General features: G+C 36.4%; 2 protein-coding genes across 5 annotated transcripts in view; one reads left to right on the top strand and one right to left on the bottom strand.

Annotated features, from left to right (window-relative positions):
* The window catches only part of LOC109399598 (protein strawberry notch), a 28182-nt gene extending 27274 nt beyond the window's left edge, over positions 1-908 (top strand). For all 4 annotated transcript variants that reach the window (XM_062859379.1, XM_062859378.1, XM_062859377.1 and 1 more), the window contains one exon: positions 19-908. In XM_062859379.1, the coding sequence (XP_062715363.1) occupies positions 19-264 (246 nt within the window). In that variant the 3' untranslated portion in view covers positions 265-908. The remainder of the gene's footprint in view (positions 1-18) is intronic.
* LOC109405347 (protein GUCD1) lies at positions 776-15126 on the bottom strand. Its single transcript, XM_019678404.3, has 6 exons — positions 14968-15126; positions 14741-14903; positions 14551-14674; positions 14284-14471; positions 14112-14218; positions 776-1110 (listed from the first exon to the last, which is right to left on the bottom strand). The coding sequence occupies exons 1-6, from the start codon at positions 14972-14974 to the stop codon at positions 1016-1018; spliced, it is 684 nt and encodes a 227-aa protein (XP_019533949.3). The 5' UTR covers positions 14975-15126; the 3' UTR covers positions 776-1015.
* Between the last annotated feature and the right edge of the window lie 346 nt (positions 15127-15472).

Genomic DNA, 15472 nt, shown 5'->3' with positions numbered 1-15472 from the left:
TATTAATTATAATTTCAGATCGGTCTTCGGAGGAGAACCTACTACGTTTTGTCCGGTTCTGTACTGTCCATATGGACCCGAGTGGAACGGAACCTTGCCGCTCGGGCGGGAAGCCAAAACCGCATGCAAGTAATTCGACTGAAAACCAAGGAAGGCAACAAAATTGTTGGAACGCTTATTCCCAAGAATTGCGTTGAACTGTTGACTACAGACTTGGCTAGTGATTCGGAGAAGGTCGAAGAGCAGTCCTTCATGGGTAAGTAAATCAGGAGGATGCATTTGACCGTCTCTCCCGAAACAACCGATACACACGTGATAGTACACCTAAGCGAGTCCTGTGTGAGTAGATATTATGATTATTGTGTAATAACTGGTCTGAAAACGAATCACTCGCTGGTTATCCAGCGCCCATCTCATAATCCGGTCAATCTTTACGGAAAACTATGTATGTGTTACACCTTTTATCAAACTGCAAAAGCGTAATCTTTATCATTGACAGTGGAAATGTATCCCATTAGATGGAGAATAATCTTAGCCTCAGCAAAATAATTATGTGTGCGAGTGAGTGAAAGTGATTTGTTGTAGATTACAGTTATCGAGTGACAGTTATTATGGTATATATTAACAAATTTTCCGCACGAAATGTTTTACAAGCCAAAAATTCGTACGCCCCTCGTTTTGTTATTGTTTGGTATTTTTGTTTTCTTTAGCGTTGGTCACCCTTGACTTCCCTTTCTGACAAATAGCTACTGAATGAAATTTGGTACACACAAGGTTTATTTTTAAAATTCAAGTTATTATTAAAATGTACAAAATAAATAAGTAGAAGTTAACTCGTAGGGTTATATCAAATAGAATATGACATTTAAAATAGAGAATAAAAAACTCATTGTGATGAATGGAGAGAAGCATAGCGGTTTGTTACTTTAGAGGGAATCCGAAATCCATATTTTCTTCTCATTTAAATGCATTGAAATACATAAATAATTAGGTTAGATCAAGCGTTCTGCCTTTATCACAATTGTTTGTCATATATTAGGATGATGTCTTCGTCCGTTCCACTAGCCTTTCGGGCTTTATCCATGGCATCGAAGGACATGAAGCATACCTCTGCAAAGAAAAAAAAAAGCAGAAAAATGTGTATTGTAAGAACAAGACGGTAACCGGAACCGGTGTTGCCTGTACTGCCCCCACTCGCATATCAGTCCCATTTGATTTTTCATCACTTTAGAGTTAACGACTTTTGTCGCCTGTGTTTTATGATGATGAGTAAATATTTGTGATTAAGGCTTTTTACGGCATCATCAGCATCGACAGCCATGTTGGATATGTGGCTCAAAATTTCAAAGTGATAATTCTCAGCCACGAAAGCCAATATTCGTATGAAAAAGTATCATCCCATATGCTCACTCGCAGTGATTACGATGATACTTTTTCAGCTGCGTTACTGCATAGTTAACAGTTATTTATCACTTCAAAAACGTGAGGCAAATAATCATTGAAAAGCAAAAAGTCAATGATTCGTTTGAAAGCCCAGTGATGCATCAAGACACCTTAATGATGTAATGTTGAATATTCCTGTTGCCTGATTGATTTTTCTTATTGAGTAATTCTCGCTGACACCGGCCCACTATTTACACCTTGTCTTCAAAAATATTTTGAGTGGCGATTTTCTGAAAGTCCTCGCTGAAAAAGTAAAGAAAATGCATTTGATTACTCAAATTGATGGACCTCCCGTTGGTTAGAGCCACAAAAATGTTTGCAGACCCCTCGATTTCGATCAAATAATGGCTCGTTTAAACCGTTATAATTTAAAAGTTTTTCCAAAAAACACCTCAAAACGAAATGTTGTTGAAAAGAGGAAAGATAGAGCTACTATTTACAATTATAAAACGTTTAGTCGGCCATATTGGTTTTTGGCCACCCTCTTGGATTTTTATACCTAAACTTTTTTTTTCACCATGATGGCAACCACCGATTTTTAAAACTTTTGCATCAATTGGAAGCTAAGACTTTAATGCATAAAATATGAAAAAAGTAGAGATGTCTTTTTCTTCATTCAAAAGTTATCTGCCGTTTTATAAACCATGCCGCTTTTGCGCACTGGGCCCGATACCGGCCGTTTACATGAATGTAGCGTTCTTGCGCAGTGTTTATGAACACGGTTCAAAAGCTTTTCAAAATATTAAAAAAGTTATAAAAGCAACGCCCGCATCATTGAGAAACAGTCAAAAACGGAATCGAACCTCCGATTTTCCTAAATTTTGCCTTTGTGTATACAAGCAGGTGTAAACTCTAATGCTGTTGCATGTCGTTGCCGGTGCGCATGGAAATGTATGGAGAAAACGTGGCTTGAATTACAAAACTGCAGAAACCTTTTGATATAAAAAAACATCTCTAATTTTTTTGATACGTTACACAAGTTTACAAAATAAAACGAAAGTCGTGAACTTCTGTCAACGACCAAAATTTTTGAAGCACAATTTAGTGCTGATTTCGAAACCGACCTTCAAAAAAATTAAAGTAGAACAGTTTTTGAGATTTAGCTCAATATCGAGTTTTGCAACTTTTCAAAATATGTAATTTACTAAAATTCAAATATATTGCGTTTTGTTCAACCAATTTTAAATCTTTTTCCATAAATTAAAAGCCGAATACAATACCATTCGGTCATCTGAATACAGGTTTTGCGTCAGATTGATGAAATTCAAGATATTGGCGAGTTTTAGGGACGATCTTCTTAAATTTTAGCAAAATTCCCTAATTTTTTTGAAAAAATGTATTTTTTTGAATAAGAAAAAACTAACTTAAAAATTCTTTCTCGACGTTTATTTGACATATCATATGTAGGCGAGATACAGTAAAAAATTCAGCTCAATCGGAGCATTGATTACGGAGAATGAGGTGTGTGAAGTGAGCGACGTTGCTTAAAAATAGAACAAAAATCGATTTCAAATCATCAACCTTGTATGGAAAGTCGAAAAATTTTCCGCTCTACTGTATTTTTTTTCCTTCGCGTTTTCGAACTCAGGGCATGATTCTACACCAAAAATGATCATCAGCTTACCGAGTTCGAAAATGCTGTAAACTAGTGTTATGTACAAATGTCTCAGCTTTCAATTGATGCAAAAATTTTGAAAATCGGTGGTTGCCATCATGGTGAAAAAAAAGTTTTGGTATAAAATCCAAGATGGCGGCCACAATCAATATGGCCGACCTATTTTTTTTAAATTGTAAATAGTAGCTCTATCTTTCCTCTTTTCAACAACAAGTCGAGTCAAGTACAAGACACTGAAGACGACCTTACAGTTGAGGTCGAAATAGGGTGCGGGCATCGGTTTTGGCCAGTCTAAGGGAAATAATTTTTATAAAAATAACCAATAATGCAATGAAAACAACCAATGTGTTAAATGAAAGATTTCGATCTATTCTTTATTAGAAAAATGCACTGCCCATAACTGCATATTTGTAACATTTGCAGTTTTTGTCAATATTGAGTTAATACCGGGGATTATCTCCAAATCATCAGTGCTTTCATCCACCCAAATGAACTTGACAAGTTTGTTCTATAAAATGTGAAACAAATACCAAGTCGTTTTGTCTCATTATCAAATATTTACGAATATAACCGCATAACAGTCACACTGGGAATACAAACAGGCCTCATTGCATACCGCTAATCATATTTTGATCTAATTATTTTTTCAACTATATGCCCAGCATGGAAGAAGAGTTATAGAAGATTTCATTTCAAAAGGATTCATTTTTAATTTTTGGCAAATTTTTGAAATTTCGATCCTTTTCCATACTAACGCAAACTGCAAACTTTGAGCTACATTTTCTCCAATACCTACTTTTGTCGAATGTGACTGTTATGCAGTTATGGGCAGTGCAGAAATCATGCTAATACTTGATGTTCGTATTAAAAGTGGCACTGGCCAAAATAGAAGCATTGTCGCAGTTTTGGCCATATTCTCAGCTTTGGTTTCTATTTTGGCCAATCACGTGTATTTCTTATGGGAGTGGCCAAATTAGAAGCACCCTGGCCAAAATAGATATATGGGAGCTGATTTTTTAAGAAAAGATATTTTTTTCTTCCAGTTTTTAATCAAAATGTATGGTTTTCACAGCTGTAATCATCATATTATATTAGAATCTACTGGTAAAAAATAAATTTATGCCGATTTAGATCGTAACAGGCTGAATACCGCACTATGGCCAAAACTCCGGGCTGGCCAAAACTGAAGCTTCTACCCTACGTATCTGTCAAAGGATGCAAATTCTTAGTTGAATTCAAAGGAACCGTACTTAACCCGATTTTTTTTTTATTTAACATTTCTTTTTTTTTATTTCTTTGTATTTGTGAATTTTAACTTAATGCTAATTCTTCACACAGCTCAACAACATTTCGTTTTGAGGTGGAAAATAGAAACTTTAAGCATTTTTAAAGACAAGGTGTAAATAGTGGGTCGCTCTCAGCGATAGTTACTCATTATAGAATAAGAATAAACTTATAAGTCAGTTAGAGCAAATAACAAATGAATGAATCTGGTTCGCGTAGCTGAACTTGTGCGTCGGCACGATCTCGAAGTGGACCCGAACATCTGGACCAGAGGTTGATCACATGTGGGTTAATCCTCGGTTTGCAACCAGATATGTCGGATAAATAGCGTCTTATGGAACTTCGGAACGGCGTAGCCAAAACCTACACGACGGCTGGGTGCTCTATTGAATAAAACTAGTCACAATTATGCACGTTTGATAGATATTAGCTTGTGAGTGCTGTCATTGTCAATGGTGGTTACGTCAACTATGCGATTATGGGCAGTGGGCATGCTTCGCATTCGTGAGTGTCATGGAAGTGTGTTGAACAACCTTGACGGTGCCATCGGGGAGACTTGTGGCCGTTCGTTGCCCTTAGTCCAGCTTCGGATCGTAGTGTGCATGAAGTAGACCCGAGGAGAGAATTGGCTTGAATTGCTCAAGCGCTTGACGACACTCCAGAGTGCACTCAAATTTCGCGTCTGTTTTCAGGAGATTGTCAAGCTGTTTGTTAAGCTCAACTCTTGGATTCGCTTCAAGACGTTCCGCAGGTTGCGATCGTGCCGATAATGATATCATTATGAATGCGGTATACGCACGGTGTGTTGAAACAGGATTATTATCGCACTTTCATGAACCTAAAATATTTTTTCGTTATAAGTTAGCCTTAGCAGTATATATTAAGATTCTGGAGGTTAAAAAATCTTTCATCGGGGAAAATTAAAATAAATTCGATTTTAGTAGTTTTCCACTTTTTTCATATAATTACGGTATTACGCAAATCTAATGAACCTAAACTCCGCAAGAAAAAGTCCCCTTTCTAATAATAAATTTGAAACCATTTAGAGAGAAACGGATGCAAAAGTCTTTACAACGAGTTTAATTTTGTTCGGCGTACGTTTCATGTGTCCAGCCCACTACAGTCTGCCGAAAATCTTAAATTATTAAAGTCTACATTCCTTCCATTTGTCTGGCACATAGATATTTGCAATGGAGGTAAACAAATACTTCCCATTAGTGCAACCCCTACATTTGAGGAAGCGCCATAACCCGTGACTGTGACAGACCATTTGCAGCACATACCCTTCATGTGCTAATTTGACTGAAATGGCGGGTATTAATTGAACATACTTTGCATCTCAAACCACATCCACATGGATATTTGCAAAAAGTGTGAGTCGACTATACTGAATGTGCATAACTTATTTGTAAAGGTTCTGCCTCTAATCTGTTGAAGATTTTCGTCCATACAAAATCATAAAAATTTCAAAGACTTATTGTTACTCCTTGTTACTTATAAATTGATACCTTTAGGGTTGAGTGGGCTCTAGAGTCTCAAATAACAAAAAGTTGACACAAAATACATTAGATTGGCGATGTCATATTATGTTCATGCATTTAAAAATGATAATTCAACATTCGGTTTAAAATAAGGTACACCGGGGCAAGTTGAAACGGGTGGAATGAGATGAAACAGCGTGTTAACGTGATATTATCTAAGCAATTTGAATTTCATTACATTTTTTTTTAATCAAACAATCATTTGGTCAAGGATAATTATACAAATAGTATTACAAACTTTTTCAAAACAACACAAGTTTATTATTAAGAAATTACTTTACCGAATGAAACGCATGCTTAATATATCTCAATGTGAATGACATCTGATAGTATAAGCCTAAAATATATTGGAAACATATCAATTTGCAAGTAATACGATGAATTTCAATAATAGTAGTCTCGTGTAGTGATTTTTTTTCTATGTTCGTAGTTTTACTTTATAAGACACTTTGGTCTTGATAAAAACTTCATGCATTTTAATGGTTTCAATGTTATGACTGCATAAAATAAAATTTCTTTTTCCAAAGTAAAATTCCTTCTTTTTTTGCAAAGTGAGTTTGGCAACAGATTTAGTAAGGAGAGAAGTGTCACTTGTCCTTGCAGAGCGTGATAAAAACGAAATAAAACGACTAGTCATAAAACTGAAAAACCACTGCACTGTACTTACAAAGTGGAAACTATTCATTAGAATTGAATTAAAAAGTCACCCGTACACTCGATACCTTCCAACCATCTTCTATGTATTATAACTATTAAGCTATCAAAATCTATTCAATGATTCCGAAATGAAGTATAAAATAACTAATAAATATAATAATAAAAGTTCTTAACAAGTTGTATTGAAACCTCAAATTGCGTCAATCTTGCCTCCCTTTTCCCAGAACTGACAACGATGACATTTCCAGAACATTGATGTCTTTTTAATCTTGTTCTACATTTTCAATTTTTATTTTATCTGTAAATTTAGTTAAATTTGTTCTCAGCATAAACAACAATGAGCATATTCAACATGAATATATCTAAAACTAAGTAAAAAGAAGATAGAGTTAGGGGTTGTTTCTTTTAATTGCACTTCGATTTTGCATTCTTTGACAGATACGTATTTCGACCTCAACTGTTAGGTCATCTTCAGTGTCTCGTACTTAATCCGATATAGGTCTTTTCATGTGACAGATCCGTGCATGCATTTGTTTACAAAGCTTGAACAACAGCTGCTAACAAGAACGTGTCATCTTCATAGAAGAACTGTCAAACGCCCGAACAATCAGCTGATTTAAGACGTCAAATGAAAAGGCCCATTCTTTTTACGTACATATATTCCGCTAGCATGCCCAGGTTCATCATCATCATATCTAAAACTGTTTCAATCAAACATTGATTGATTTCACAACAAAAAAAAGTGATTACAAATACTTACCTAAAAGTATGTGTATCAAGGGCGTGTGCCGAAAGAATAATTAAAAGCTATTCTCTAAGGGCCAGGGATGGGAACACTCACTTGCGAAGAGTTACACTCACTTGCTGTTTTCTCAGCTCAGAAGCGTGCTATCAAGAAACGATGTATGGGCGACTTTTGCCTTTTGGTTTTTTCTAAAAGTTTGCCGAACAAAGTATGGGTCGCACACGCATATCGAAGGCGTGAACGAGCTGAGAAAGCAACTCTCCACGAGGTGAATGTAAATTACACTCACCTCGTGGAGAGTCGCTTTCGCTGCTCTGTCACGACTTAGGTATGGGTTTGCGACTATAGACACTATAGATTCCATAGACTCGCAGAGACATGGTTGAGCAATGCGATTTTAGTGTGTTTTGCCGTGAATTTAGAGTGTACCGAGCGAATATGACGTCACGCAATCCATTGTCGCTATTGAATTCGTGACTTCATGCTCGTTTGGCTACACGAACTGACAGTTCGTTTGGCTACAGTTGTCTTCGTCTTCGCGAGTCTATGGAATCTATAGTGTCTATATTTGCGACCCGTACTCTATTCGACAAACTTTTAGACAAAACCACAAGCTACAAGTCGTCCATACATCGTTTCTTGATAGCACACTTCTGAGCTGAGAAAACAGCAAATGAGTGTAACTCTTCGCAAGTGAGTGTTCCCATCCCTGCTAAGGGCTGATTTCTTCACCTCGGATTAACCGGTAAACCAGGCTTACCCATATAGTAAAACCTGGATTAACGCTTTAGTCAGGGTGAAGAAATAGGCCCTATGTGTCCAACTTGCGAACAAAAGTATTCATAGGATAAATTTTCACTTTTTAGTAAAACATCGAGCCCTACAAAATCAGAGCACAATATACATAAAAGTTCTTATTATATTCGAAGAGCTATCAGTATTTCTGCTAAACAAGCTCAAAACAACTAAATTTACAGTTTTTACATGAATGTAAAAAAGGGCCCATATAGCCGAGGCGGTAAACGCACGGGTATTCAGCATGACCATGCTGAGGGTGACGGGTTCGATTCCCGGTCGGTCCAGGATCTTTTCGTAAAGGAAATTTCCTTGACTTCCTTGGGCATAGAGTATCTTCGTGCCTGCCACACGATATACACATGCAAAATGGTCATTGGCAGAGGAAGCTCTCAGTTAAAAACTGTGGAAGTGCTCATAGAACACTAAGCTGAGAAGCAGGCTTTGTCCCAGTGAGGACGTTACGCCAAGAAGAGAGAGAGAGATAGATGAATGTAAAAAAATACGGGTGATTAAGTCACCATGCAATCGAATCACCTTTCGTGGCCGTTGGATCGTCGTTTAGGTGTATCGTTGCATGGTGTGGCTTGCAAAATATGTGCAACTAATACCCGTAATTTTAGGCAAATTAGCACATGAAGGGTATGTGCTGCAAATGGTATGTCACAGTCACAGGTGTATGGCGCTTCCTCAAATGTACACAGATCGAAAAAAGAGTGCAAAATTCTGTGACATATGATGCACATAATTGGAGCGTGGGATATCGCAGAAGTTTACATGACATATCATGTAAAGTTCATGAAATATCATGTAAACTTCCATTATATGTCATGTAATTCAGCATGACTTTGAGAGTTTACATGACATATAACACAAATTTACATGACATATCATGTAAACCATCATAACACTAAGTTTACATGACTAAAATGAAGTTTACATGACGTGTAAATCTCATTATTTTTATCTGTGTAGGGGTTGCACTAATGGGAAGTATTTGTTTACCTCCATTGCAAATATCTATGTGCCAGACAAATGGAAGGAATGTAGACTTCAATAATTTAAGATTTTCGGCAGACTGTAGTGGGCTGGACACATGAAACGTACGCCGAACAAATTTAAACTCGTTGTAAAGACTTTTGCATTCGTTTCTCTCTAAATGGTTTCAAATTTATTATTAGAAAGGGGACTTTTTCTTGCGGAGTTTAGGTTCATTAGATTTGCGTAATACCGTAATTATATGAAAAAAGTGGAAAACTACTAAAATCGAATTTATTTTAATTTTCCCCGATGAAAGATTTATTAACCTCCAGAATCTTAATATATACTGCTAATGCTAACTTATAACGAAAAAATATTTTAGGTTCATGAAAGTGCGATAATAATCCTGTTTCAACACACCGTGATACGTAGTCGTTTCCTCTACTGCCTACGTTCTTTATGACCTTCCGGTGATAATCGATAAGCTCCTTCAACCTTCTACGTCAAAAAGCTCTTGTCCATATCCCTGCACATATTGGTTCGCATCATGAATGCGTTGGAGGCTTCGGGAAGATTTTGTATTTTTTGAAAAAGGACATTGCAGTTCCATTTCATTACACTCCACTTCTTCCAGGTGACGTTTGATTTCTCACGAAAGAGACTTTGTTGTTTGGGAAGCTTTATCTAATGAGACAATTTTGCGCAGAACGGGTAAGCAGGTCAGCTGCTTCTGCTTATATTTGTTTCTTTTCATGTTCTGTCTGGTTTCATGCTGCAGCATTTATCGCTCGGTCTGCGTGCTTCTCATAAACCTGCCAATTTCGTCGCACTATTTGCTGTGTCGATTCCGTTCTACGTAACCAACGGTGTTCTTGGTTGGGTCGTCGATGACTGCTTTCCAAGGTTGTAAAATGTCATTGCGTTGTATGTTCATTTCACTGCCCCTAGTAAAAAATGTGTATAGACTGTTACCCAAATCAGGGTTAAATTTACTACACCAAACATTAGTAGTTTTCCTCCAACTTTAAATAAAACAACAATTTTTTTCAACTTTGATCGCATTTTCTCACTAATTCCATCATTTTTGAAGACTATATGTACATTTTACACAATTTTAGGTTTTTACCTGAAGTTGCTACATGACTCGAACTTTTGCCCCACTATGTGTAAAATATGATTTCCAAATCTTTTTTGCTAAAAGTTATACATGCTAAAGCATCCAAGGATGGGAAAAAATCATTCATTTATTGTGTATCCCTCACTCACATCCACGCACAATCTGATGCGAGTGTGCTTCTCCCCTAGCCAAGCAAAATCTTTCCACTTTCATTGCCCATTCTTTCTAATCGCCGAGCGCCGGGCGACGCAAGCAACGACGGCCGAATTAATCGCTACCGAATCTGAGTGCCGAAGGCGAACGAACCAAGATTGAACGAATGTTTGCGTTGTGAGTCTGGTGCGAGAGCATTCATGTTGGAACGTTCATTTAGCGTTCAGTGGAAGCATTCAGTACTGGGAATTGAATCAGTGAGTGCGTTTTGATTCAATCAGCTGAATGCCACTCGGTAGTCGAGAGAGCGAACGTTCTTTCCGTTGTACACGCAGAACTCGATGTACACAGCGCAACGAGTAACTTTCACGCAGCGAGCAAAAAGACAAGAATTTTCACGCAGATTTGTGTAACACCGGATCAACACAAAAAATGTGCTGATCCGGTGTTACACAAATCTGCGTTAAAATTCTTTTGTCTTTTTGCTCGCTGCGTGAAAGTTACTCGTGCGCTGTGTTGTTTCATTTAAGGGTGTATACCGATGCAAGCTGATTCGTTTTGCACTCTATTTGTTTCTCTCCTGATTCGCTTCGGTGGCGTCGGTTGCGAGCCGTTCGTGTTGCGTTCGTTCTTAGTGTGCCGTGCTCTCACTCAGCATTGGGTTGTTGGCGTTCTTTTTGCTATTTTGCATCACCGACATTCGGGTGAGCGAATGAGTTTTCCCATGCTTGAAAGCATCTTCAAAATATACCTAGTTACGCCCCAAAATAAAAGACCGAGTTCGATTTCATTACAATTCCAATCCATGCGTTTGAAGCACCATCGCAAATTACATTTTTTTGATCAAAAATCAACGTTTTGTCATAACTACGAAACATTGATCAATATTCATAATTTTTGGAGTCTCTTTTTTAAAAAGGTTTCGAACAACCTTGACACCCGAAATCAAAAGAAACTCTTGCCCCACTCGAACTTTTGCCCCACTTTACTCTACTAAAGCAGTATAAGGGATAGGAATTCAGACAAAATATAAACATAATCGGAATATTGGTTGTTGAGATATTTAAGCTAGGGTATGTGTTCCATCATTAATCTCACGATCCCATATTCATCCTATTCGAAAACAAGCTATTATGGCACCGATTGTTTCCGTTCTTTTTGTTTTCATGGGTGCTCACTTCTAACAAAAAATACAAAAATAAGAAACAAGACAAACAGCGCTTCAATCCTTTGTTTTTCGTAGGATGAAAATGGGAGCCACATGCTTAACCCTCTAATACCCAATACCGCCTTTAGACGGGGTATAGTTTGAGCATTTTTGTAATTTTTGTTTCGTGGAAAATCAAAATTTTTATATTTTTGGCTGATATCTAGGACTGTTTTGTATATCTCAAAATGGTTTTTGGTGTATTTTAAAGCATATTTACATTTTTGAAAAATCATTGAAAAATTGATGTTCTAGTCACCTTCTAGAAGTCATTGTTTATTTTGCATTTAATCACTGCAATTAACATATTTTAAATTTTTCCCAAATCATTCTGTCCTAGTTTTATAGTTTAAGGGAATCGAATACACTCTAAAATTATTTTCCTTAAAATTACACGGAAAATAAAATTTTCTATGAAAAAAATTTAAAATAAAAATATTTCAACAACAATCATAATATCTCAAAATGTTTTCATCTCAAAAAATCCGTACCCCAAATAGGCTTCCAGGAAAAATATAAAACTTTGGGGATGTTCAAAAATAAAAATTAGAAAAATCAAAAACTAAAATTCACGAAATTGAGAATTAAAAAGAATCATCTTCCAAAACATGTTTAAATCGATTTTGGATGACGAAAAATGATATTTAGATCAAAATCAAAAATTTGGGTATTAGAGGGTTAAGAAGGGAACCAATACCCTATAAGTAGGATTTTTTGAATGAAATACATTTGTTAAACAAAAAAGTATGAAAATATTCAATTTACTATGTTTTCAAGGCATCAGTCGAAAGTATAAATAATGCAGTTTCAAATACAGAAAATCGCTTTTTTATAGCATTGTTGGCTTGACTTATCGTTATCTGAGTTATCGGAGTTAAAACATCTTCGTTCTTTGAAGGTTCTTTCAAATATCGTTGCAACTCATTCCAAATTTAACAATGATGCCGGAAATAAAACTTTACATGCAGTTATGTTCAAATAAGGTGTATTATCACATAGGATCAAGCACTGTTGAAGATAAAAAATAATAAGCTTCTCTAGAGTCGAAAAGTTTCATTAATGGGGCAAAAGTATGCAATTTTTCACTATGACCATCATTAAGGATCAAATTAATGATAAAGAATGTACATTAAAACATATTTTTCTTCGGCATAATTTAGAATGTGATTATCTACTACACTGGATACATTTTGAACTGAATCCGTAGTGTTATTACATCACTGGACACAAATAAGCATTTCTTATAATTTTCTTTGAAAACAAGTCAATTTACTATATCAAACTGAATAAAGCTTGATGAGTTATTACTGGCCAATTATTAAGCCCTACCTTTAGTATAATAGTATAAGATTCCAACACATTAAAAATATCATGCAGATGTAAAAGTTAAGTATGTGGAAAATTATGTAGAATTTGAGCAATCGGTTTTCATTGCGGTCTAACGAAAACCGCTGCAGTTACACAATAAAGGACATTTTCTATCATTTTATATTTTTCCTACATTATAGAATAGCTAATGAAAGCTATGCAAAAAACCGATAACGATTTTATTGACAAATCAAAAAGATGTCACATAAACAAGTTGTCCGTTTTATAAATTGAACAGTCCTTATTCCGATATCGTTGTTTACCATATCCATAGCATAATTGAAGGTTTGTGTTCACGGGCGGAAAATGTCATGAGTTTTTTCCATGAAATTTCCGTGACATTTCACAGCCCTGCTGATGGCACTTCAGCCTTATAGTTAACCACCATACGACAGTCTATAGGTCGATATCGTACATTGTTTTTGCTCCACACCGCTTATTCGATTCGTAACCAGATTCTATGCCTTCTGCCAAAATTTGAACTCATTTGATTGAAAATTGAGACTGCACAAGCCTTTCAAAGTTAGTATGGGAATTATACTATGGGAAAACGATGTTTTTCATTCAAAAGCCCGTAGCATTTCCCCAAGTGTCCTAGAGGGTTAGTTGACCTTGGCTACTCTATCAGCTACAACTTTGCCGAAGACCGCATTCAAATCAGACGCCTCACTAATTAGTTATCGATTTGTATCCATCTGGACAAACTTCAACAGTGATCCTCCAGCTTGCCAGCAGGCAACATTGCTGCATATGGCGCCAAAGATAGCACACTGAAATCATGGCTATTATGTTTCACTAATGCAGTGATGCCCACCGAATAGTTTAACCATCATGAGTAAAGATTTCGATTCTGGTACAGTCATTTTAAGTCAAAGCAAAGTTTAGTTAGAAAAGCGTTTCAAGCATTTTAGCTTGAACATTTTTTTACGAAATCAAAACTGAATAAATCCAAATTGTGTACTTACATAACATATGTTTCGCAAACATAGATTTTTGCTAGATATGTGTCATAAAATCATAATTCATATGTGTATGGGTGGAATTTTTTAGGTGAACTAAAAAAAAGTTTTGATTGTTTATCGATAGTTTTAGAAAAATGCCAATTCAAAATTTCACAAAAAAAAAATTGAAAAAAAATACCGCAAGGTTACCGTTACTCACCCTTAGGACGCACCCTAATCACCACAATATAGAATTAAACTTACTGTCCTTGAATGCAGGGTTTCGGTATACAAATTTCTGTATTCTTTGGTCATATCCGCATAGAATTACATAATGTCCCATATATGCCGCTTTCAATCCTAGACACGATCTACAAAACAAGAACGACACAGATTAATGATTTCTCTTTCGTCGCCCATCAAGAACGGCTCGTACCTCAGTTCAATGGAAAGCTTGTTAGCCTTACAAAGATCACAGTACAATAGAGAGGCGTTGGTTAACAAAATGATATTGCCATGGTTAGCTAAATGCTCTTGAAGGAACTGCTGCGTTACCGATTTGATCTCGACCGGAATGCCACAGGACGATGCCTTGTTAAACTTTTCATTCACTCGCTCCTCATCCTATAGAAACAAGAAATCAACACACGGGATAATTAATTAGCTAAGCTTTTTGGACTAACAAAGATCGTCCTTGACCTACCGCACTGAAGCACTTGTAGTACTCCTTCCCCAGATGCGATGGATTTGCTCCGAATGTAGTAGTGAGGTACTTGTGCTTTATTCCAAAGTCCTTGAGGATGTAGCACAGGTCGATGGTCCATGTACTGAAATGGAAGACCTTGAATTACAATACTAATCGAGAGTCTTCCAACGAACGGCTATAATAATACCTTTCCCCAAATCCCCCTTTTTCACAAATGTCTTTAAAGTCAGCCAAAAAAGATCTTTTCTCATTACGACCCAAAAGCATCAGGATGCACGATAGGCCGCAGTCCCATTCGTACCGTTGTCGGAAGTGAACCAAAGGATGTTCCACGAATGCTGGGATTATTTCTGTCGAAACACAAAAAAAATATGCGTAGAGTTATTGTTTTTCACAGAAAGAAATGAAACGTACCTTTCATTTTCGGCTCGGAGCAAAATTAATGATTCCTCATCGATAGTTATCGACATGTGAGAACCATGAATCAGTCTTATCAGTCCCGACGTAATGTTATCTGCTTCATTGTATATACCTACACTGACTGACTGACTGAAGGAATGACCAACCAGCTACAGCTGTACGCATCAATGTTGTTGTACAGTGTGCAATGGTAGAAAATCAGAAAAAGTACTTGCTCCGAAGCGGACGACTACATACATATGTTATTGATTTTTATCAGGATGTAAATAATAATCGTTAAACGTAAAACTTATTATTTATCATGTTTCTGGGTACATAGTTATTTATGTAACGGGCAATAGTTATTTATGTAACGAGTTCCAAAAAGTTTAGTTTTTCAACACGAGTAGTACAATTATCCAACGAGGCTTGCCGAGGATGCGTGATGTAATAAGGTTAAAAACATTTTGCACAAATTGGACTGATTTTTAAAAATTTTGTTTAGCACTTTTTCTTTTAT

The sequence above is a fragment of the Aedes albopictus genome, chromosome 3 (assembly GCF_035046485.1).
Source record: "Aedes albopictus strain Foshan chromosome 3, AalbF5, whole genome shotgun sequence".
Lineage (NCBI taxonomy): Eukaryota > Metazoa > Arthropoda > Insecta > Diptera > Culicidae > Aedes > Aedes albopictus.
This window is presented reverse-complemented; position numbering and strand designations above follow the sequence as displayed.